The 23,608-nt window shown below is 48.9% G+C and overlaps 1 protein-coding gene across 1 annotated transcript in view; it reads left to right on the top strand.

Annotated features, from left to right (window-relative positions):
* The window catches only part of FRMD4B (FERM domain containing 4B), a 73,968-nt gene that overhangs the window by 16,727 nt on the left and 33,633 nt on the right, over nt 1-23,608 (top strand). Inside the window, exons 3-7 of the mRNA XM_088528306.1 lie at nt 368-462; nt 2,352-2,444; nt 8,278-8,362; nt 19,700-19,756; nt 20,760-20,782. Of these exons, the coding sequence (XP_088384432.1) occupies nt 368-462; nt 2,352-2,444; nt 8,278-8,362; nt 19,700-19,756; nt 20,760-20,782 (353 nt within the window). The remainder of the gene's footprint in view (nt 1-367; nt 463-2,351; nt 2,445-8,277; nt 8,363-19,699; nt 19,757-20,759; nt 20,783-23,608) is intronic.

The following is a 23,608-nucleotide window of genomic DNA, read 5'->3' as shown; positions in this document are numbered from 1 at the left end:
AGTTTTAAGCAGCACATGAGTCCCATTTATTGAAGGGCAAAGTCTGAACTCTGAAGTCCCACAGACTTCTACATGCATTAGTTTGTCTAGGATGCAGTATTCTCTCAGCTGAGAAATCCCTCTTGTTGTAAGCTGTAGAAACCCTGAACAGGCTGCCAGAGAGTTTGTGGAGTCTCCTTCTCTGGAGATCTTCAAAACCTGCCTGGTTGCCACTCTGTGCCCCATGCTCTATGCAACCACTGGAGTATCACACAACAAGGCTTTTACCTGCTTGACTATAATCACTTTGATATCGGTGTTTTCAACAGGAACTTTTATTATAAAAACTACACTGAAATGATTTAAATTATTCTGATTCTTTCAATAGCCCAAGCTTTTGTCTCGAGAGTTACTGGATCTGGTGGCCTCACATTTTAACCTGAAAGAAAAGGAGTATTTTGGAATAACATTTATAGATGACACGTGAGTATGTTGATTGATTTTAAACAGCTGTAAGATTATTGCAGTGTGAAACTCTCCCAGACACTGACAGCTCAGTGTAATGCAAATAAGACTTATCTTAAAAGATGGTTGTTTGGTTGAGGAAAGGCAAAGGCACAAAACAGATCAGAAAATATTTCTAGTATATCTTCCTGGAGCTTTTTCTGTTTATTTGTGTTTGTCTCGCAAGGTTTAAAAAAAAAAAAAAAATAGCAACTATTTTCCAAGCAAATGCCCCCAGCTTTCCTAGTCTGTGCTTTTAATAACAACAAAAAGAGGATTTGCATAAATTTTTGAAATGAATCACTTTGCCCATTAGTCTCAAATCCATTATTGATGAACCTTTTAAATACTAACTTCCTTAACAACAGCAAAGCAAGAAGTTAGACAACCCCTTAAACAGGTTTCCTGTAGCTTCTCCATTACTTTCCAGGCTCTTTTGCAGACTACCCAAAAGAGCTGTAAAAGCAGCACCCAGTTTTAAAAGCACAACCCTCCCTTTCCAATTGCCATGTCACTGCTGCTGCAGGTGGAGCAGCTGAGGAGGTTGTTGCCCATCGAGTTACGACATGGCCAGGGTTAATCACGATCTTGGCTGTTGCTTTGCCCCATGTGCCTGGCTTGGCACTCAGATGCTTCGCCCTGTGAGAGGTCTGACTCTGCAGCTCCCCCAGACCGCCGGAGCAGAACTCCTTAGCATTAGGCTGGTGCTATAAATTTGCCCCTTTTTATGCTGTCTTTGGATGCAAGTCCCCTCAGAGCGTGGTTCAGGTCACCCTGCAGTGCACTTATTGCCTGCTGGAGAGGAGCGTTGGTGCAGAAGCCCCTTGCTGGTTTTTGCAGTGGTGTTAGGAGCCACTTGTCTCTAGAGCCCTCCTGGAATAGTGTGTTACTTTTAGGCTATTCTCCTCTTAGCATATATTTTCCATATCCTTGTTCTCTGCTCTTAGAAAACCTGGATAAAAGCATTTTTATCAACAAATTAATCCTTAAGGTTGCTATTTACACTTGGCTTTTTCTTCTCCAGAAGAACTGCCATGAAATTCTTCTGGACCTTTCTGATTGTTGTTGCCCCTTCTCCCTGAGCTTCCTCAGGGTGCTGCCAGGGCTTCCCAAAATCCTGGGGGCTCGGAAGCACCCATGGGTGCCTGGGCTGGGGATGGCCCTGGTGCCACCCTGCTGCCTCTGGAGGGCACCCATGCTCCATGGGCTGCCAATCTTGGCTCGGCCTCTCCCAGAGCTGCCAGTGTTCCCTACCACCCCAGGACCCAAAGGGCTACTGGGAGGGACTTGGGAGATTCCTCTTTTCCTTTGGACTCTGCCGAGGGAGCTGTGCTGGATACACCTGCCTCGCTGGATGGGTTTGCCTGCAGCCAGGCCCCCTGCAGTGTCTGGCTTTAGGACCTGATAGTTACTAAGAACATGACAGTCTAGGATGTGACAGCAGAAAGCTGCACAGTCTGATGTGGACAGAAGGGAGCATCAGATCAGTCTTTGAGGTACAAACTTCCAGCCTTTGCTCCTTGCTTGCAACAAGTTGGGGTGGCTGCTTGGAAGTGGATGGAAGTGCCCCTGTTTATAGTCAAGGAAGGCCTTTCAATATTCTTTATTTTTTTTCTGAGCTCCATCCTTTAAGTTCTGTGCAGAAGCTGAAAACACATCTACAAAGCCCATCTAAGAATGAATTGTGTCAAAATGCAAAATTTAGGGCAAGAGGAAACATTTGATCACAAGTTTGCCTGCCTCTGTCAGAAATGAGATTTGTACTTTTTTAAAGCAGCACTAGGAGTAAACACAAGCACTAGAAAAGAAAAATATCTGTGTGTTTCCTCTTCCCATTTCTTAATAGACTCCCCAATTTGTTCCTGCAGAGGTCAGAGTGTCTGGCTGCAGCTGGACCACAGAGTCTTGGATCATGACTTGCCCAAGAAACCAGGTCCAGCTACTTTGTTCTTTGCAGTTAGGTGAGTAATTGTTTCCACAGAGAAAACTTTGCCAGTTTGGGTTATTTATCACCACAGCTTTTTGTTTAAAGTAACTGATTACTGATTTGATAAAGAAAATAAGTCAAAGCAGTAAGTTATTTTTAGAAGGTGATTAAGTCCTGGATAAGTGCTGTTCTCTTCTGTATTTATGAATATGAAAAAACATAGCTTAGAAGTTGCTACTTTCTAAAAATTATTAGAGCATTGCTGCTATTATTTTTTTACTTTATTTAAAAGCTACTTTGTCTTGTTTGCTTGAATTTTCTTTAAAAGTATTGAATTAGAGTTTGTTTAAACAGTTATACTTACTTTTTCTTGTTTCCAAGTTTACTTAAGGTTAGTCTGTGCTCAGGCAGGATTGCTGATAGATTCTCTGCTCACATGGCTTAAATCATTCCCCAAGAGAGAAAAATCTCTCTGGCAAAGTGCTGATTTTTGTCATTGTGTTACCTTAGGGGTTTTGCTGTCAAAGTTCTCTTGGTTAGGATAATTTTGCAGGCCCTTACCTGGCAGAGCTGTGCTGGCAAAATAAAAAAGATTAAGTGTGGTATTCTTATTGATGGAGCTTGTTTTCTTTAGAGTCTATCAGGAAAAGGAGAGCAAACTGACCTCATTCCCTTTTCATAGCTGGATAAATCTATGCATTGTGTGTTTAAGCACCTCCAAAGCAGAGCCTTTGATGTAGTTTGGTAGTTTGGCACCAGCACCTTGCCACGTCCTCTGCACCCTAATCATAAGGGAATGCTTCCAAAAAACAGCACTCGCTGTTTGCTGAATTCCCCTTTGTTTGTGGTGGAGCTCGGAGCTTCTTTCTCCCTCCTACTCCTTCCCACAGAAGGAAAAAAATGCACTAAAAAATCCAGTATTCATGTGTTAACTAGAAATGAAACTGGATATGGGCCCTTTGTGTGTTCTACCTACTGCTTTCTGCCATGTTCCCGCTGTGAGACTGTCCCCTCCTTACGTGCAGTGACAATGTGGGAAGGCTGAAGAACTCTGCTCCTTCTGAGGATCATCCCCCAGATAACACGGGCCTTGACTGCAGTGGCTTTTGCCAGGGGTTAAACTGTTGCCAAGACCATCTCAAGAGCAAAGACCCTAAGAAAGCTGCAAAGGCAGCTGGACTTGAGCTGTTGTTTGGTTGGGCCCAGTGATGCTGGGTCATGATTTTGGCTTCCACCACTTTTGTATGCGAAATAGTCCTTTCCAACACAGGGCATGCAGAGAGCAGAGCAAGAGTTAATGTCTAAAGAGTGGGCTTGGAAAAGAAAAATCTGCTTCTAGAAGTTAATTTTAAGGCTGACTACCCCAGGGTCTTGGGATCCAAAACAAGCAATTAGGAGCCAAGCAAGTGGGCAGAGAGTTAGAAGCCTGTGCAGGGCAAAAGCAGGAGGAAGTAGAAATAATTAGCAGTGAAAAGCTATGTGATCCGTAGGAAATGGATATTGCTGCAGAAATGCCTCTTCAAAATCAGCAGCTTTCTCTTTTGTCACGAGCTCTTGGACAAGTAAGTGACTCCAAGCCTTTCTTCCTCAGCGTGTGCCTTGGGTGAAGACACTTATCTCTTGCAAACACATGGGCCCTGTTATAGTCTATTTGTTTAATTAGACTCTCAGGTGATCAGCTGAAATGTGCAGAGCACCACTTGGTGCCCCGAGCCCAGATGGAAGAGTAGGGAAGGGATGAAGGTCACTGCTTCCTCGGCAGAGGCAGCACCTCCGTGGCCACCAGGCGGGAGGAGAAGATGGGCAGGAGGCAGCTTTAAGTCCCCTGGGTGGGAAGTCTCCAGCCTTGAAGATAAAGTGGCAGTGGCAGATGATGCTGCAGGGTGGCCCCCCACTTGTCCCGGGAGCTGTGGTGCCCTTCAGCGATGGGCAGCACCAGAGAAAGGGGCACGACAGCCCTTCTGAGCCTCCATCTGCAGCACCCACAATTGGCCTTGCTGCCTAGAAAGCAGCTTCATGCTCTAGCCTTTACTGTACCATTGCATGGAAGGCCCTTGCCCTTGAATATAGGTGTAGTCATCAGTGTTCATAGTTCTTTCTCCAGCAAATGTCTGATTTAGCAGTTCTGCTGTGCATTGACTCATCTGGTCTTGACTCCACCCGGCTAGGTATGTGAAACAAGGTCATGGAGCTGAATGGAATATTCCAAGAAGGAAAGTGAATGTAATAGCAGAATTTGAGCTTAATATTCCTCTGGCTGGGAGTTGTAGGTTAATGAACTTTTGGCAAACAAATGTTAATTTGGCCTCAGTCTAGCTCTTTGGATGGGTCTCCTGTGTCAGGATTACTTAACTCCTGCTATTTGCAGGATGCTTAATGCCTTTTTAGAGTGAGTGCACAGCATTTTGAAAATGAAAAGCACCAATTTAATACCAAGTATTGACCCTATTTATAAAACCATCTTCAACTATATTTTCTGCAACAAAATTTCAAGGAAAGTGATTCTTCAAAAAAAAAAAAAACCTGAATTTAGTCATTGGTGTCACTGAAATAATTCTTTTTTTAATTAAAAATATGCAGTTTGGGCTATTTCTATACAGAAAACCCTCTTTGTTTCTTTTTACTTCAAGGGAGTTGGAACTTGAAGTTTAGAGGAAAAAGTTACTTGTGCTGTCGCTTCGTTGCTTGAAAGCAAGTGACTCTTGCTGAGAAAGCAGAAAACATGTACATGGTTTATATACTTCAAAACTTTTTCCTTCATTAATGTGTTATTTGAAGTAGATGCAACTGTTTAGGGCAAATACTGTTTCACAGTTTTCATCTCAGATACAAGAGTAGCAAGAAGGGATGAGAAGCCACCGTCTTCATAGGCAGTGGCAAACACAGCAGAGCCTCAGTTCTCAGCACTTTTCCGTACTGTAATGACCACTTTCCATCAGAAGTACTGGAAATCCCCAGGCACCTCCTTATGCCCCTCTGTGGTTCACAGCTCAGTAACGAAGCACAGGAGAAATTCTTACAGGTGTCAGTTGCTTTTCTTCAGCTGGCATAAAATTAGTCCTGTTACATGAGTTTTTGTGGTACAAGCAGCTGGTGAAGGGCTGGCTGATGCTGGTTTTGGACTTCCAAAAGCATCATTCCAGTTTAAGATGATGACAGCACCAGGAATGAAACACAACATGTGCTTTACACTGCTGCCAACCATGCCTGCCGTCCCCGGAACATCCTTATCTCTGCGGTCCAGTGTTGCCTGTCTGTACCATGGTGATAAAGCTGTGCAACTTGTACCACCAAAGAACTAAAACCCGTTGACCTGGCTGGGGGAGGGCAATGCCTCCCTGATGTCCTCTCCCACGTTATCAGAGGCATTGCTTCTGTGTGGGAGGCAGCGAGGGCTGCTGTCTGTCAGAAATAGCACAGCACGTCTCCATTTGGTGATATCCACTTCTTTATTTCTCTGGTTTCTTGGATGAGCGTGCTTCGGATGAGGTTTGGGGGCCTGAGTGCTCTAGTTATCCTGCCATAGCGCTTCCACCTGATGGCTGCACTGAGTCACCCCAGCAGTTTATGGTAGTTTGAGGTTAGAAAAATGGTGCCTTTGCCACTTGAGCATCTGTGAAACTCTCTCTTCTTACTCGAGAATTAATGGGGGAAGGTTCTTGAGCACAAGGCGGCTCCACTGAGGCCGGCAGACACCTCAGATGCTCAGTGTTGTGTAGGATGCAGCGTTAGGGCTTTATGGTGCCCTAAACATCTGTGATCCAGGGAACCTGCTCTGGAGAGGGGCCAAGTACTGCCCTGCTTATAAGGGAAGCTATGTCACTTCTGGCATCCTTAACTGAAAGAAACTGCCAGCAAAGCCCTTAGTTGAGGAAAATTAGGTTTTCAGACCAGTGGAGAGAGCGAGGCTCTAGCAGGTTAAGGAGGGCACCAGCCTTTAAGTGCTGCTCTGGCTGCAGGTCAGGACAGAGTGTGTGTCGGCTGAGGCTCTTAACTGCTGAAGCTCTGCACTTCTGGAGAGAAACATTATAGCATCTGTAAAGTGGAGGTTAGCAGAGCCGTTGAAAAGATGATATTTGATATGATCCAAGGGGGATGGAAATGCTCATGGCTCCTGCAGCTCTCCTTGCTCGGAAAGGTGAGTCATGGAAACAAACACAAACCAGCCGTGCAGAGCCCTCGGCAGGATACTGGGCTTGGGTCTCCTCCTGGGCCAGGCTGCATACCTATAAAATGGGATAAATCATTGTCTCCCTGTCCTGCAGAGGCATTCTGTGCAGTGCTTTAAAATTAATTTGTTGTCATGTGCTGCAGGAATGTGAAATATTAAAGCAATTACTATTTAATGTATGTTTGTCTCAAGCTGCAGCATAAATATTGTGTAAGCGCCTGGCAGGTGCAGCAGACATTGGCTCTGCTGCCTCCAACCACGTGCTCCGGCCTCTTTCCCATGTCTTGGAAATCACCTATCCCGAGAGCCCTGTGGCTGCTGCAGGGGCGCTGGGGCTGTGGGAGGGCTCAGGGCCTCCGTGCTCCATCCAACCCTCCTGCTCTCAAAGGTGAGCAGGGGAGCAGCCCTGGTTTGGTCCCTGCTGCCAGGCTGGTGGTTGTCCCTCGTTTTCACTTGGCTCAGGAAGAGAGGATATTCCTTCCTTTCTGGCACTGCGTGGGAAAGTCTGGATCCAACATTTGCCAGCCTTAAGGAGCTGGCTGTTGAAAATGAATCCTGCCTTTATACACCTAAAGGAGCACTGACAGGACCCTGTTCACACAAATTTGTCTCTTTAAACTCACTTGGCAGTTCCCTGTTTCACAAATTAGAGACGTGTTTTCCCTGCACCTTTTACTCTATCTCTGTGCTTAGTTTAATGCCTCAAGCGAGTTGTTGAGAAGCACAGACAAGTTGTGTGGGGTTTGCAGAGTGCCAGCTGTGCTCATGGTCCTTTAGACAGGCTCATAACAAACTGGGGCCCATCTGCTAACCTTGGCTAGGCTAAAGTAGCCAGCAGTTGAATTAATGTAGTTGGCAGTGCCTTTGCAACACGTCACCTATTTGTGCTGTCCTGTAGACTTATTCTTCTGGTAGCAAGTTTTGCCTGGAATGTCTTAGACTAGTAGGTTGCAGTGGGATTAGCTGCTAATTTGGGATGTGGTGGCAAGCTCGGGGCTTGCAGGTACGGAGCAGGTGATGGCTCCAGATTTCTCCTCAGAATATCCCTGGGTAATGCTGCTGCCTTCCCAGGTGCCCTGGATTTCTCTTCAGAGAGGACTGGAGCTTGGAGGCATGGCCCCCTGCCAGTGCCTTGCCATTAAGGCTAAATAAACCTCTATGAGTTAAAAAGCTAAAACGAGTGTCCAGGGGGGTGTTAGATCTACCCTTTCTCCTCGCGTAGAGGCAGAATCAGGCTACCAATGTGACCCCAGCAGATGTTGGTCAGACCTGCTCATCACCGCCTGCCCGAGGGGGCTGCCGCAGCTCGCGGGCAGGTTCTGCCTGGGCAGTGCTCCGGGGCGGTTCTGCTGAGACCCAACTCGCCCTTTTCAGTTGCCTTTCCCAATCCTGTGTTTTCTTGTCCGCCTAGGAGTGATGGGTTTTGCTCCTTCGAAATTTTGCAGGGTTTCGAGAGATGGAGAGTCGTCAAGCATCAATGCTCTACTGAACAAGGAGTTTGTCTTCCCCTGTGTGCTGTTGGCCCAGGATTTTCTGCTTGTTCCCTCCTAATAAGCAGGAAATTAAGTGCTGTAACTCATAGTTCCTCTGTACCATTTGTATCACTAGGGAACAAAATGTTGAGGAAATCAGAATGATTTGGGAGGAAGATGAAATGTGTTCAAGAAAGTAACATTGTTTTTTTTTGCTTTTCCAGGTTCTACATTGAAAGCATTTCCTTTCTCAAGGACAAAACAACGGTAGAGCTGTTCTTTCTGAATGCAAAGTCTTGTGTGCACAAGGTAAGATTCGGTGTCCCTTGGGACTTCTTGTTGTGCATTGCCTTGTTATTGCTGCTTCTGTCACCCCAGCAGTTCTGCAAACTAGATATGAGCTCAATCTAACTTCCAAATCATACCAAATCCTCAAAATCTTGCCATAATTTCCTCCTCCGTTTAAACCCTGATGCTTTAAGCAAATGGACAAAGGTGATGGTTTCCTGCTCCTGTTTCCACAGCCCCCTGGCCTGCTCACCAGGCTAGAATAAGTTTCAAATATACTTAAGCTTTAGAGCTGTTGGAAATCTGAGTTGAGGCCTTGCAGATGGGCTCTGTTGGAGTGACACATTCTTCTTGCACACTTCAGAGTAAGTGTTCAAGGAGAGCATCTCTTTACTGATCTCAAGTCAAACTTAGCTGAAGAGCAAGAAAGGCTGTAAATGCTGTAGCTCCTATACTGTGAACTTTGTTCCCGTTCCTCTGATTTCCTGGCTTAATTTAAGCCAGTGAAGTAGTAAAGTACTGAAGTGAATAAAATAGTAATCAGGATAGAAATTAAACTAGTTTCCATCTCTTCTCTCTGGCTAAAAAGCCTTTTCTGTTTTCTGAAAACGGTTAAGGTGGTGCCGTGTATTTTAAAGTTACTTCAGGATGTGGTGGCCCCAGTTTTGTGTGCAAGCTTGGTCCCCTGCTGACTGGGTTTGCAGGAGCCCTTGTGCCATGTCACAAACCTTGGGTGCGACAGCGGCTGCGTTTGTGACCTTTGTTCTCCCTGTGCCTCGTGTCTCTGCCGTTTCCCTGTTAACATCCAACTTGGGCAGCTGGCGCTTTCGTTACTCATGGTTCAAGCAGTGTATGAAGATCACTCATTCACCGCCTTTTCTTGGAAAACAGTCATTTACTGTTAGCTGCAGTGTAGTGTATGGGCCGAAGTCTTTCGCTAGCTGTGAGTTTTTCTACCTTATGTTTCATATTTAGAGGATTCTCATGCAGTATCCAAACTCTGCCAAGTTAAGGATGGATCAGAAGCCTTAGATATGAGAGTAGTTGAAGGCAAAGTTGTAGCTGTCATTTGTATGGGAATTGGTGTCTGGAAGCATCAAGGCAATGGGTGCCATTTTACAAAATGTTTATGTTATAAAAATGCTTGAAGGCCTCACTGGTTAAGATTAATGAAGCAAATCTCCAGTTGGCATATTTGCCTTTTTAAGTAAAGGGTCTTGGCAACTTCTAGAGATCCTTTCTGGGAATGCTGGATAAGTTTCACTAGTAAGAAAAAGCAAATAATTTTCCCATTGGAAAATGGGACTGGTTTTAGTCATGGAATGCAAAAAATACCACTGCTGTCCAAACCTAATCTGCTATTGAAATAAATACTAGTTCCATATCAAAACATTTGGATGCGAGCGTAATTATTCTTGTGTACATATAAGAACAAAAAGGTATACAAGAGAGAAAACACCCTCACTCATCATATACATGTGCGTCATCCAGACGGTGAGGAGAGAGAGCCGCATCTGGCCCAGATAAATATTATTCAAACCGCATAACTTCATATTATTGAAATGAAGTGCTGATGATACGTGAAGTGCTGATACGTGAAGCGCCCGGCGCGCGCTAGGTGCTGCCATCAGCAGGCTGCAGCATCCATGTATTTCCCTCGGAGCTTCGGGAGCTGGAGGAGGCTGGAACAAAGGCTGCTGCTTTTTTCTCCCCGCTGTCACTTGCTAGGTGTGTGCTCTAATTGCTAGTAACACAGAAAGTGCCGCTTCCCTGTTTCTGGAAGCAGGAATGCCCGAAGCAGAGAGGGAGAGAGCTCCTGTCATCTGGTTTCTAGGGAAGGCGCAGGGCTGGGAATGGGCTTTAATGCTGAGAGGAGGATCCCTGTGGAGGAATTAAGCAGGCAATAAAAGCAGGCAGTCCGTGTGTGCCAGCATCCCCCTCCTGCTCCTCTTCGTGACTGGATCGTGGCACCCTCAGAAGGTTTTCTGTGTGGATCTGACGACTCGGAAAAGGCAGTTGCAGAAGTTACAGGCCTCCAGCTGGCCTCTCTGCTCTTCTCCTGACGTTTTTATGACTCTGGTGCAAAAGGGAGAGGAGAAGCCATGTCCCTGCCGCCTCCACCCTGTTCCTGTCTGGCTGCTTTGTGTTAAACTGCCCTTAATGTCAAGTTTTACAGGCTTTGTTCCCTAGTTGCTAATCTTGTGAGGAGGACAAGGCATTTAGATACCTGGCTAAATTACCCTAGCAAACTTGTGGGAGTTTGAAGGCGGCCTTGGTCTCCCCTCAAGAAGTTTCCTCTAACACATTGTGCTGCCCTCGGCCGGGAGCTCTGCAGCGCCTGGCACGGCAGGGCCGGAGCCCTTTGCCTGGGGTGGGAGGGTTAGCTTGTCAGCAAGCCTGCAAGAGCCCCTCTGCGGCGCTCCGTCCAGATCCTTGCAACTTACTAATAACCAGTAGTCATTAAGCAATTAATTTACTAGAGAAATATAGAGAAATGGAAAGCTGAGTCAGTTGTGAGGGTGGAACCTTGAGTGAGACTTAACCCTTCTGCCTTACAGCAGAAGTGGGTTTTAGCCTGCAAATTAGGTTGTTTTCGAATATTTTCATCCCCTTGGGAAAGCTCCATCTCCCTCTAGATTCCCGTTCTCGTGCTGAAGCTCGTGGATCCTGGCAGGGAGGCACCCAGGCAGCTCGGATGGATCCGCGCAGACGCTCCGTTGTGCTGCAGGGCAAGGAGGCACTGCCTGCAGGAAGGGGAGTATCGGCCTCCCAATGCAAACAGATTCCTTGCTCTGGTGAAGCAACTGCCTGGTGCTCGCTAACGAGATGAGGAATGTCCCCTGGCACTTCTCAGTTGTTAATCCAGCTCAGGGAGCTTCGGCCTGCCTCTCCTGCTTTCTTTTCTTTTTCTTTCCTTTTTTCTTTTTCTCTTCTTTTCTTTCTCTGCTTTATTCCTGGGGTGAGCAAATCCCAGCATGTTAAGAAGGAGCAGCCTGTGCCCCAGCAGTAGATGTGGGACGCTCCTTAACGCCCATGCAGGCACCGTCTCCTTGACAAACTCAATGCAAAGGGCCCTATCCTGACCTGGATCTGTGTGGCACCATGTGGGACAGGAATGTGGCTTGAAGGGTAAGTGCCGCAATATAGGGTGTGAGAGGACCCACATGGGTAAGATTGCTTAAAGCCCATCACGTTGTTGTCTTTCCCAAAGCTGTTCTCCAGGTTTTCACAACAGTCTGTTCCCAGGATGGTACAGGGGCCTGGCGCATGGACGAAGCAGTGCTCAGAATTGGCATGATGAACTTGCAAGCAATATTTTGAGATGCAGGGTCGTGCAGTCCTGCTGTGTGCAAGGAAGTGTCCGGCCAGGGAAGAAAAGTGACTGTGTTCAAAGGCAGTGGTATCTCCCTAGCGAAACGCAGCCTGCGCTGCATTTTCTTTCTTGCTCTCATTGCTCTAGAGAGTCCTTTGCTCCCAGCTGAGTAAAAATTCAGAATAAGTAATATAGTCTATCAATTATTGATTATTTTAGTAATTATATTAGTCTCTATTAATTATTAAGTATCATAAATTTGGAGTGATAAATAATGCAATAAAAAGTTGAATTAAAATTCAGGAAATGGAGAAAATGGACTTGGTGCTGTGCAGTGCCCAGCAGCTCTCCAGCACCTCATCCCCTTGGAGCCGCAGTGCAGCAGCTCCTCCCTGCAGCCGAGGTGCCGGGTTCCCCCTGGCTTTGGAGGCCAGACAGGCACAATAACGTCTCAGTCTCCCTAAACACGGAGGCTCGAGGCTGTTTTTCCTTTTGTGAATCGTGTTTTATCAGTGTTACAGTTGAGGACAGAGCTGCTGCCGCGCTGAGCCCCTGCATTTGCCAGCATGACCCGCTCCGTGTTTGCTGCCCGTGCCCTCGAGGTGCTTCCTCCCACAGGAGCTGGATCTGGCCACTGCCTTTCAGCTCGGAGGAGCCTGAGCAAAGCTCTGGCACACAGGGTTTCCTCATCGCCAGCGCGTGCCTAGATCTTGGGATTTGTAGTGATGCCTGCCGCAATCCACTACCCAGCTGGACTTTAAACAGTGAAAGCCTAGCTCTTAATTGCAGGTAAAAGAAGTATCTCAAGTTGACGTGTTTGCAGGAGGATAGGGAAGCCTTGTAACATGTTCAGTGTGTTATTGCACAAGCCCTTGACCATAACTGGGCTATGTTTAAGGAGGCGCATAGGAGCTGGTCACACATGTTGATGATAAATTTGAAAAGATAGATTAGTCTTTTCTTCTTTCAAAACAGCCAAGTTTGGAAAAATAACACCCTACTTGGCTAGTGAAACACTGTCAAGTTTATTATACATTAGATCTAACCTCCATATAGCTTTGCAGCCATATGGTTGACTCTTTGCCAGTCCTTAAAATACATTCTGTAAACTAAGATCTTGGTCAAGTTGGCTGTGTTCCCCTTTTCCTCTCTAAATTTGGGTGTCAGGGGATTTATTTATTTAATTTCCCATGTGTTTTAAGGACTTGCAAGAATTGCTTAAAAGAAAAAGAAAAGGAAATTGAAGTTTTCAGTGGAGTCTGTAACTGCGTTGGCTTCATGAACAGTGATTCTTGTGAGCCCTTGGCAGCCTGGAGACTTGTGCTTACCAAGAGGAGCTGTTGAAACAGACCCCTGGTGTGAGTATAAAGTCTGGCTGCCCTCCAGCTCATGGAGAGCAAAGTGGTCATTTATTAAAAAGCTCTCGAAAGCTTTATAACAGATATTTCCTAATTCTCCCACATCCCTAGAGCGAGGGCAGTGTTCCCATACAGCTTTGTAACACGGTGTAGTCCGATTCTCTCCAAAACTGTTAAAATATCCTCTGTCCATTGCCTGTATCTGTCATTTTGCTCTGGAAGATCACACGTGTGAAGGCCAGCATGAGGATTGGCAGGACCTGCCGGCTTTTGCAGCACTTCTGCTCCATGGAATCTGTTGTCTTCTGCTCCTGCTGCAGCTGCTGGCAGCCAGCTCCACCCAAGCTCTCCTGCAACATGGCAGTGGATTGAAAAGGATGGAGCAGAGTTAGCGTGTGGGCTAAATGTGTGTTACCTTGCCCGCTGGTAGGAGGCAAGATCTTCACACTAACATGAGCTGACAGACCTCCTGGGGCTCCCCACTCGTCATTACCCCCATGAGATCTCAGGCCAATGACTTGGTGGGGACTTAGCCACAGTGCAGATGTATTCAAAGGACTCTGCAGTGTCTAAGAGAGGTTGAAGTGGGTCCAAGGCTCCCAGCCCTGAATGTCTGGGGTAGGTGCATGTTGTGTTCCTGCTGGATTGTCCTATTGCTTATGAGAAATACATGTTGTGAGGTGTGAAGCTCAGACCAACTCTACATCTCTTGCCCCGTGTCCCCCTCCTTGCTCTACCTGCTGGCAGTTATTGTGATGCCCAGAGTCTTGACTTTCATCTTCTGGCCATGGAGTAAAGATGCTCCGACAGCTCAGCCTTGTGTGGTTGATGTTTGAGTATTTCACCATGCTGCTGTAATAGGAAAGGGCTGGACTGACCCAAGCCACTGAGTTGGGAAGAAGCAATTCCTGCCAAGAAAGGGCTAAAGTTCCCAATGCTCTGGATGGGCCACTGCATGTGGGCTCGGGCTCCCATCCCTCCTGTGTGGCAAGGGATCTCAGGGGCCACCAGGCTTGGGCACCGTGGCCCCAACAGGGGCTCTGCCCACCTGTCTGCCTGCCCCATTCCTGTGTGGACTGATAACTTGCTGGGGGCAGAGATAACCTCCTCACCCAGGAGTGCCATGGAAAAGGCTTTGCAGTAAAGAGCTGGGTAATGTGGCACGGTCAAGGAGGAGTAAGAGGATGAAGGGAAGGATACATTGGGCTGTCTAAATGTAATCCAGGCTGCTCTCTGTAGCAGGGGGAAATGCAATCTGCCTGCAACCCTCAAGTGCCTTTCTGGGGAGGGTCAGAGGAGCTGCCCTTTAATTTGTTCCTAGTCTATGTTTTCTGCATCTCCTGCTCTTTCTGCATGGTGCTTTGCCTCCTTAACCTGCTGTGGATGGAGGCTTTGCTGAGATTTTCCTCAGCCTGGGAATCTTGTCCTTGGGAAGTACCTTGGTCCTATCGGAGCTCATTGGCAAAGGTTGGAGCTTGGTGGGCTGCAGAGAGGATGGGGCACCTGATACTGGAGCTTTGCTGAGCAGTGTGAACCGGGTGCAGGTAGCTGGGGCTGCGTGAGCACCTGCGATCCCAAGGAGCTCTGTTGGGATTGCTTTTAAGCCAGAGGGTGGTTCCTTTGCTGCCCTTGTTCTCCTCCGGGTAATCACCCAGCCCAGCCGTGCTGAAAGCGAGCTGCTGAATTGGCCTGACCTAGATACTCCCCAGCTCCTCGGTTATGTCACATCCCGCTCCTCCCGGCTCAGCCCGAGCCGCCGCCACCGCCGTGCGGGGCTCCGCGCGCCGGGACAGCCCCTGCTCCAGCCCTCAGCTCCGTCCTGCGGGCGCTGATCCCGGGAAGCGGCGGCGGCGAGGGCCCGGGAGCGCTGCTGCCTTCGCCCTGGCGCTGGGCGCGCTCCCAGCTCTTTGCCTGCCTTGGTCTGCACACCTCGGACGCGCCGGGTTCCCTCCTTCCCCTCTGCCTTCCTAATTGCACCCTTTCTGTCAGCGTTTTAATCAGCTTCCAGTAATCACAGGCAATTACATTCAATACTGTGGCAGTCCTGAGAGCGAGTATTCAGCCAGTCTGCACAAAGAGGCATATTGTTTGCAGGCATCTTTAGTTATTAGTAGATTTTTAAAGGAGTTCATTTGAGAGAAGAGGGACTTAAGTATCCTAATTCTCAATTTTTCTGTTTAATTTTTTTGGCAGTCTTCAGTGGATCTCCATGGTCTGTATCTGCACTGAAGAAATCATGCCAGTTTATTTTCTTGCCCTGGCTCTAAAGAGTTAAAGATGACAGCTCTGGAATGTTGCTTTAGTGTATTTTTAATCTGCTTTAATCTGAGTTTACAGTCTAAAGACTTGCTTAGCACAGTTAATGCTCATCTGACTATCTTCATTCTTGATCTGCCTTTTCATTAAGATTTTGGACTTTTTTCTCTATGGCGGTAAATGCCGATGTTGATGCTGGGTCTTATGAAGGTTTGCAATTGCAGTTATGACCAAGCCTTGTGATTTTTATCACATTCAGAAGTTTGTCTCTGGGCAGCAAAACACCTGAGGCACTGTCTGAATTGGGGACCAGGTTTTCCCCTTGGGCACCAGAGACTGGAGTTGCTGCTGTAGTGTAATTGCCCCTGACTTTAGATATCTGCTTTTATTATTCTGACATTTTTGGTGTGACAAAGGCCACCTGAACCAAGAAAGCCACCACAAGGAGATGAATTTATCTTGTTGGTTAAAATGACTGGTCCCTATGCAAACTCTAACTGAAAAATAGCAGTTTCATCCCTTCCCTGGAGGTACTCCTTTTGCTTGCTTTAGATATTTACATCTAAAACGTATAAGACCCGGATAACACGAGCTGGATTACATCCATCTACTTAACCTATTGCTAGTGACCTTGCTCCCACATGGGATGAATCTGGGAAGAGGGTCCATCTCCACAATCAACATGTGGCCCTGAGAGCACTGGGCTGACCTGGCTCCCAGGCCCCTGCCTGCTTGATGAAGCCTGTGCTTAAATTACCCTGGCACTTGCAGCCGTTGCAAATGAGTCATTTTGCAGCCATTTTCCCCATCTATTTTTGAAATTTAATCTTTTTTGTTAAAAAAACCTTTTTGCTAAAAGAGAGAACCTTGCTCACCAGCCTCAGGGACAGGGGGACAAACTGTTGGTTGGATGAGTGGATGGAATTGTGGCCCTGTGCTCCCTTTCGGAATGACACGTATTTCTGTGTGGATCTGTGTGAAGTCAAAGGCTCTCCCAACCCCTTAACGACCCGGGACTGTATTACATTAATGCGAGGGCTAATTGGAGCACTGGATGGCAAATAATGTTATATTATGATGGGGAATAATCCCAGCCTCGGAGGGAATTGTCCAAGAGACTTGTGTAGCTGTAGTGTGTGCTGCAGAAAGGCTGAATGGGACTTTTGGGAGCCCCTGCTTCAACTCCTGTCCCTGCTCCTCAGCACGACCTCGAGGCTGCCCCTTCAGCTCCCTGTGTCTGCCTCTTCTTCGCTTTTGAGCCTCAGGAAGGCAGGGATTCTCTGGAGCGCTTTCCTTGTGCAGAGCTTCCCCTGCTCTTGTAATACAGTGATACGTGATGCCAGGGAAGCAGGGTCCATCCAGGCTCCGTGGGACCACCCTGGAGCGGGGCCATGGGCTCGGTGACCCTTCAGTGCTGGGGTTCTCCAGCTGCGGAGACCCCGGAGCTTTCACTCGAGAGACACTGTGCTAAAACAGTAGTGATAATAACTGCTAATAAAAACTCCTGCCTTAATGATAGAGTAGGGTAGCTCGTTTAAACATCGAACCTAATCCTTTCCTGCTGCGTATGCTCCATTGCCTTCAGGCCTTTGCTGTATGAGCAGAAAAATAAAAAGAATAACAAAAAAATGCTGCTGCGTGGAGTGGTTGGGCTTGTTGTTGGGCTTGTGAGCCCATGAGCTGGGCTGTGTGCAGGCGCTGAGGCTGTGGGCGCTCATCGCATGGGCTGCGGTGCAGCTGGTGCAGCCTGTTCCTCTCCCTCTCCCGCCCTGGCTTTGCTTCTGCCTGCTGTGATATGTAATTTTGACTTGCAAGAAGCTCCCATCTGCTCTCTGGGGATGCTCATGACCTGCCAGAGGGCATTTTGCACAGGACTGACACTTGCAGGATTATGTTGGTGAATGTGCACGAGTGTTTTGTGATCAGCAAGTTTCTACTTTGTGGCATGCGGTCCTGGCCTGAGAAGAGACAGGGACATTCCCTGTAAAGATACCACTAGTGTCTTGCTTGAAGGGAGTTAGGGAGCATTGCTGTTTCCTCTGAGCTCTTTCCTAAATACAGCTGCTAAGCAGAAGCTAAAACCAAGGACACGGTTATAGGAAAAACCTTTTCTGGGAAGCAAAGGCTGAAACCTCGGCACCTAAAAACGGCAGTCCCCAGGTTCAGGTAGGGTTTTGAGACTGAAGGAGCTGCAGTGCTTTGAGCAGTCACTTTTAACATGCAGGGCAGTGCCTTGGAGCCTGGTAAAGTGACCATACGTTCTTAAAACTTGCATTTAGGACTAAGGAAACAAAATGCTGAAGATCACCCTTGTAATTCCTGTAGATAATCGTTAATGCTCATGATGTGCTTTGAAGACCAAGGTGCCGAGAAGGCCGGTTATTAATTCAGCTGCCCCATCGGCTCCGGCGGGAGGGCGTCAGGGACGCGGTGCCGCTCGCGTCTGCCTTGGCCCTGCAACAAGGAGGGGTGCCCTTTGATGTGGAGATGCGTCCGGGTAGTTAAATCTCTCCTCCCTGGCTGTGCTGGGCTCACTGCTGTAGTTAGCTCTGCCTCGGGGCAGGGAGATGGCCTTGATGAGCGTTTCAGGTCCCTCCTGGCCCTGTTTTCCATGCTTCTATGGCCCTAGCACAGCTCTGCTAAGGGAGAGCCCGTCCTTCCAGCTGAGCAGAGGTGCAGGGCCAGGGTGTTTCCTCGGGCCGGGAATGCTCGACCTCAGGCAGAGGGGGCCCTGGGAGCACCTCAGCAACTGCTCCGTAGATGCATTTTAAGCTAAAAAAGGGCAGCTCAGACCTGCATTACAAAGCCCAGTCCGGAGCTGGAAGTAACAAGGTGACTTCAAGTTGCACCTATGTGAAGAATTGCTGGGCTGCACCCACTGCTTCTTTCTTAAGGAGCAACATTAAAGAGACCTGAAGGAAGGGAGAAGCTGAAGCTCTTTTTCTTCCTCATTTGTGCAGCGCTGCTCCCCTCCCTCCCCACTAATAAAATAGGCCTGTGTCGCCCTGGGAGGCTGCTCCTGCGTAGCTGCTGCCACACCTGCCGGGAAGGGGGAATTCCATGGAGTCTGCCCCTGCGGAGCAGCCTGCGGGAGTGCCGCCGCTGGAATGCTTCCGTAGGGACCAAGCTGGCAGAAAAACCTTCCTTGCCATGGAAAAGGGAATTGTTTGTTTGTTCGCTGTTGAATTTGGTCTCTGTGGGCCAGACCTGCAGCTGTGGTAAAGCAGCCGAGCTCCAGGTGTGTCCAATATATCTAAATATGTCATCTTGCTGCGTGTGCCTGCAGTCCCCTCGGCTCTTCGCACTAGCCCCTTGTGGCATTGCTTTTCACTCAGCTTCGTCCTCTCATTCCACCAGGAGCACCTTGGTGACAGAAGGATGTGCTAGGACCTGGTTGGCAGGAGACGGGCAACGTGTTCAGAATCTTCCCATGTAGCTGGCAGCAAGGCACAAACAAATACATGAGAATTCACAGCACCGTTCCTGTGTTGGTCCTGCCCTTTAGGTGCTATTTGCAGGATGGGAGGGACAGAGTGGCTTTGTCACCCTGGGAATGCACCTGTAGCTGCATCTGCTTTGCTCTTCTAGCCTTGCTGCTGACCCTGGTATATAACAAAGCCTGAGGTGGTTGCTCTTGGGAGACTAGTTTTGAAAGGCCCCACTTAAGGCTGCAAGTAAGAAAGTTCTGATGCTTTAGTGTTTAGCAGCAGCTGGATGTGACCTGGATCCCTGAGCTGCACATAACTCGAGGCGCTCCCTTCCAGAGTGGGGTCACGGGGGAGATTTCAGAGGTGCTGTAAAGCCTGGCCATGTGTGTGCAAAGGGAGAGGAGATTCCTGCCTTTGTAATGAATAAATATTATTTATCTGGCACCATGGGATGCATACCACCGCCAAAGCTAGGAACCGCGGTCCCTGCACCGAGGAGTGCTGTGTTTTAGCTGCAAATGCCTCCAGTTCAACCCCGCGTGGCTCAGGGGAGGCTTTCAGCGCGTTGTGGGGCGCTAGGCACGTCCCGTGAAGCAGGGCTGTACAGAGAGCGTGCGGTGACAAGAGCGGGAGGATGGCAGGAGCAGGGGGTGGGACGCTGTGCGCGTACCAAGCGTCCACCAAGGGGAGAGGATCGCACCGGGGCAGCGCGCGGCGCCGGGATCCCGCAGACGCCGCGAGCGCGTGGGGCGGCCGGGGGGACTCACCTTGTCCCCGCGACATCCACTCGCAGCCCCGTGGCCTGCGGGGGCGCAGGGCACTTCCCCGCTGCTGGCTGTCCCCAACAGCAGCGCCACAAGTTCCTCGGACGTCCCCGGCGCCGCCACCCTTGTCCCCCGCGCCGTGGTACGGTCGGGCGGCGCGGTGACAGCCGCCCCCGCAGCCCCGTGCCGCGTCCCCTCGCGGCCACGCGCGCCTCACGCTCTCCTCCGTGCGTCCGCAGGGCCACATCGAGGTGGAGAGCGAGACCGTCTTCAAGTTGGCAGCCCTGATTCTGCAGGTAAGGCCGGTGCCCGCGGCGGCTCCTCGCCAGGCGCGTGCAGCTCGCGCCAGCCCTGCAGCCTGGGCGCGTGGCAGCGGCTGCGCTTGCTGGCTGCTTTAGCCAGGCTTGGGGGTACTCTTTTTCCCTCCTCTGCTAAGGTAACCCCCTGTTTATAGCTTCTGCAGGCTTAATAAAAAGAAAAAAACTGTATGTTGGGAGCTCTTGTTCTTGACTTGCAAGAGAAATTTATGTTTGAGCAATTTGGATTTGAAGGAGGGAAAGGAGGAGAGAGACTCCTCAAGGGCAGTAATTGATTTCAGGAGATTTCTCTGCAAATTGTCACTTAATTTTCTAATTTAAATATATTCTCAAGATTTGAGAGAAAGAAAAGAGAATAGTACTGTAGCTAAAATTTACTGTATTATCCCCAGGAAGATTTTCTTTCAGAGCCTGTGTTTTTATTCCTCTGATACAGTAAAATAGATTATGTTAATTTTTCTTCTCGTTAATCCCTTGTTGTTGTTGTTGTTAGACGTAAGCCCTAGTTATTGCTACTTGCTATGAAATAGAACCCGACCTTATACACGGTGCTGTTGTCTACCCCCCAGCACTCCCAAGTGGAGCAAAGGCTCCGGCAAAGCTGCGGTGGTTTCGTGTCCAGACCGTTTGCATCCGGAGCGAGCCCGGCTCCCCTCCGCTGCTGCTCATAAAGCCAACGTTTCGCTGCATTTGCTGCCTGGGGAGAGCCTGGTAGTTCCCTTCTCCTGCAGCAAAAGTGATATTGCATTGGAATGAGGAATAGGTCCCCACTGTGGACGCTGGCTTAAATGTGCTGCAGGGGGATAATCTACAGCTGGAAGCACCAAGGGCCAGAATCCGTCCTGAACGCGCAGGGGGGTGGCCGGAGTCGGGATCTGGCCAAGGAGCAGTGGGAGGGGGCGGTGAACAATGCTGGGAAAGCTCTGGGACTTTTAAAGGGAGCCTGGTCTAACTCTGTCACTGTTTTTTTTTTCAATTGTAGGAAGCTAAAGGCGACTATTCCAGGTAATAACATTTTCCTTTCTAATCGCGCCGTGCATGATGGATGTGTTTGCTGGCTTTCCATTGTGTTCCGAACAATCGGAAAAATGGGTGGGGGGAAGTGCCAGCCTAGAGTGGCAGGGGAAGAAAGTGAAATCCAGGCTGGATGGAACCTTCCCGGTCTGGCGGGGTGCAATTCCCTTGGCAAGAGCCCCGTTTCCGCAGCCCTCCAGCCTGCTCTGCTGTCCCGCAGCTGCCGTGCAGGGTCCCGTGGCCGCGCTTGAGGTGCCCTTGTGCCCTAGCTGGGGTGTCACCGGGGCCGCGGGCTCCCGCCGCCTGAAGCTGCTTCATCAGCCATGTAGGAGCTGGGAAGCCGCTTTCCGCCCATGGAAGCGGTCCCGGCGGGATGGGAGGTGGCTTGCAGGAGCCGAGGCAAGAGACCTTCAGTTAGGAACAGCTTGCTAAGCAAATAGAAATTTAAAGGGTCAGCGTTGGTCGTGTTAATATTTTACTGCTTGCTGAGTTTCTGTAGAGGAAGAGCGGTGTCTCTACGCGTTGGCTGCGGCAGCTTTTAAGAAACGTGCTGATTTTGCGGCCATTCCATAAGCTTAATTCAGTTTATGGACAGGTAGCCACAGACCTCAAATTACTGCAGCTCACTTGTCAAGAAGCAATTTGCTAAGCTGCAGCAGCCGGTGGCACGTGCTCCTTAGCTTGGTACAAGTTCCTAAGAGAAGAGGTTCAGGTTAAAAACTACCTTTGCGGTTTAAACCTTCCTCATGTGGTTTAAACTTAACCCCGGCTCCCCATCACTTGCAATGAACAGGGTTTGAAGTATTGCCTCACACGTGCAAGATATGTGTACATGGTTATTTTGCATACCTCGGCTGACAAGATTGCTTGTGATTAGCTTCCAAAGTATTTAAAGAGAACTGGAGGGGAGAATGCTGTGCCACAAAAGTGATTTCCTTCTCCAAGTGCTTCTCCTCCCCTAACAGTTGCCTCCGCAGCAGAGCTTAGCTGCAACAACTGCAGGAGCAGGGATATCGTGTCCCCACACCAAGTGAGCACAGCCAGCTGCTCTGGAGCACACCAGAAATGAAGTAATTAGTTTGTACCAATTGCCTGACGTTGTTTGGGCCACCAGCAATAAAGCAACCAGCCTAATTGCAGGCCTGTCTTGCACAGATACTCATGGCCAGTCTGCCCTGCCACGCTCGCCCCGATAAGGGCTTGTTCTCGAAGGGGCTCTGCTGCTTGTGCGTGAGGCTGTGCCCTGTTGTGCTGTCTCGGGTTCGGTGTCTTCACCGTACGCTATCGTTTGGAAATCCCATTTTGAATCACTTTCTGGAATGCGGCTGTTGCGCCATTTCTGCTGACATGAGAACGCGTTTGTTAACTTTTTATATAGGATTAGTGCCGAATGAGCTCCCAGCAAATACAGGAATTGCCTGAAGTCCTAGAGATTAGCTTTCTGCGAGTTGAAAATGGGCCAGTCTGGACAAAGCCGGGGACTCCTGCACTTTTTCACATATCTAACAGGGAGCTTTCTGGGGGGACACATTCTGCAAATGATGCAGAGCAGCTGCTGCCTTCAGGTGGGAAAACCCAGCTCCATACCAGGGTATGGACACAGTAAAACCCTGTAGCTCTAGTAATCCCTTTCCCCAATCCACTGTTCAAATCCCCAGCTAGCTCCGCAGTGGAAAAGGGCAGCAATCTTCCCAGAAAGAGCCACCCTGTCCCGTGCTGAGTGGGCGAGCACATTCTTTCGAAATCTGTTTATTTTCAGCAAGCAAACCTGACACATGGGCAGTTGGGGAAAGTAAAACCTCCTGATTTCTGCGCCACGGAGGTCACGGCTGGTAGCACTGACAGCACCAGGACCCCTGGGCTTTGGCCTCTGCAGGTGAAATCCAGCTGGGCTGTGGGGCTTGGCCGGGGCTGCCAGGGCAAGAACAGGCCCCCTGTTCAGCAAGAGGGGTTAGCGAGCGAGACGAAACACCCAGATCCCACTTTGGCACTTTGAAGCCTCTACGTGCATGCTTGAATACGATACCTACAGCGTGTCTGGTTGGGTAGGTGCCTTTCTTGCTTTGCAAGCTGGAATTGCTGCTGGCCACACGAGGAGCTAACAGCGAGGACGGCAACGCACCGTGGTCAGCGCAGCTCCCGCCGCGGTGGCACATCCGCCCCCGACCTCCCGCTTCCCTTTCCTGTTTACTGAGCCCGTGGTCCTGGCCAGGATACTTAGACCAGAGAGTTCTGCAAGAAGGTGCCATGGTGATACCCCGCGAGACACATCCTCTGCTTGCAGCAGCCTGGGGTTGATAAGTGCAGGGGTTTCCTCCAGAAAAAAAGTGTCCAATATTCACAGAAAGTCGGTCCGGGTGCTGCAGCCCTCGGCCTCCCTGGGACGTGGCTTGGCACGTCCCCCTCGAGGAAGGGAAGTTACGTTCTGCTCACGTTTGCTCTCCGGGCCTGACCGGTGCCTTTCGCTGATGGGCTGCCTCGTTTCGAGTTGAATTCCTGTCGGCCTTCCCCAGCCCTTGCAAAACAGCTTTTACACAAAGCACGAGCTATTAATATTAGTGGTAGTTTTGAATTTATGTTGTCCTTAGATGAATTAATACACTGTTTATAAAATGTACAGGAAAAAAAAAGCTCCTATCATAGTTATATTGGTAATTTCTTGAGCTCTCTAAAGGGTCTTTAAAGATTCTTGCAGTTTGAGTTGCAGCTTCTGGCATGGTCTAACTTCTGGGAGAAAAAAAAAGTGTGATTTATTTTAGGTCTATCTTTTCATTTTCATTCTTAAGAAGGCTAATATCTTGACAGATAAGCAAAATA

The sequence above is a fragment of the Tinamus guttatus genome, unplaced genomic scaffold (assembly GCF_059628265.1).
Source record: "Tinamus guttatus ecotype Peru unplaced genomic scaffold, ASM5962826v1 Tinamus_guttatus_pri_ptg000307l, whole genome shotgun sequence".
Lineage (NCBI taxonomy): Eukaryota > Metazoa > Chordata > Aves > Tinamiformes > Tinamidae > Tinamus > Tinamus guttatus.
This window is presented reverse-complemented; position numbering and strand designations above follow the sequence as displayed.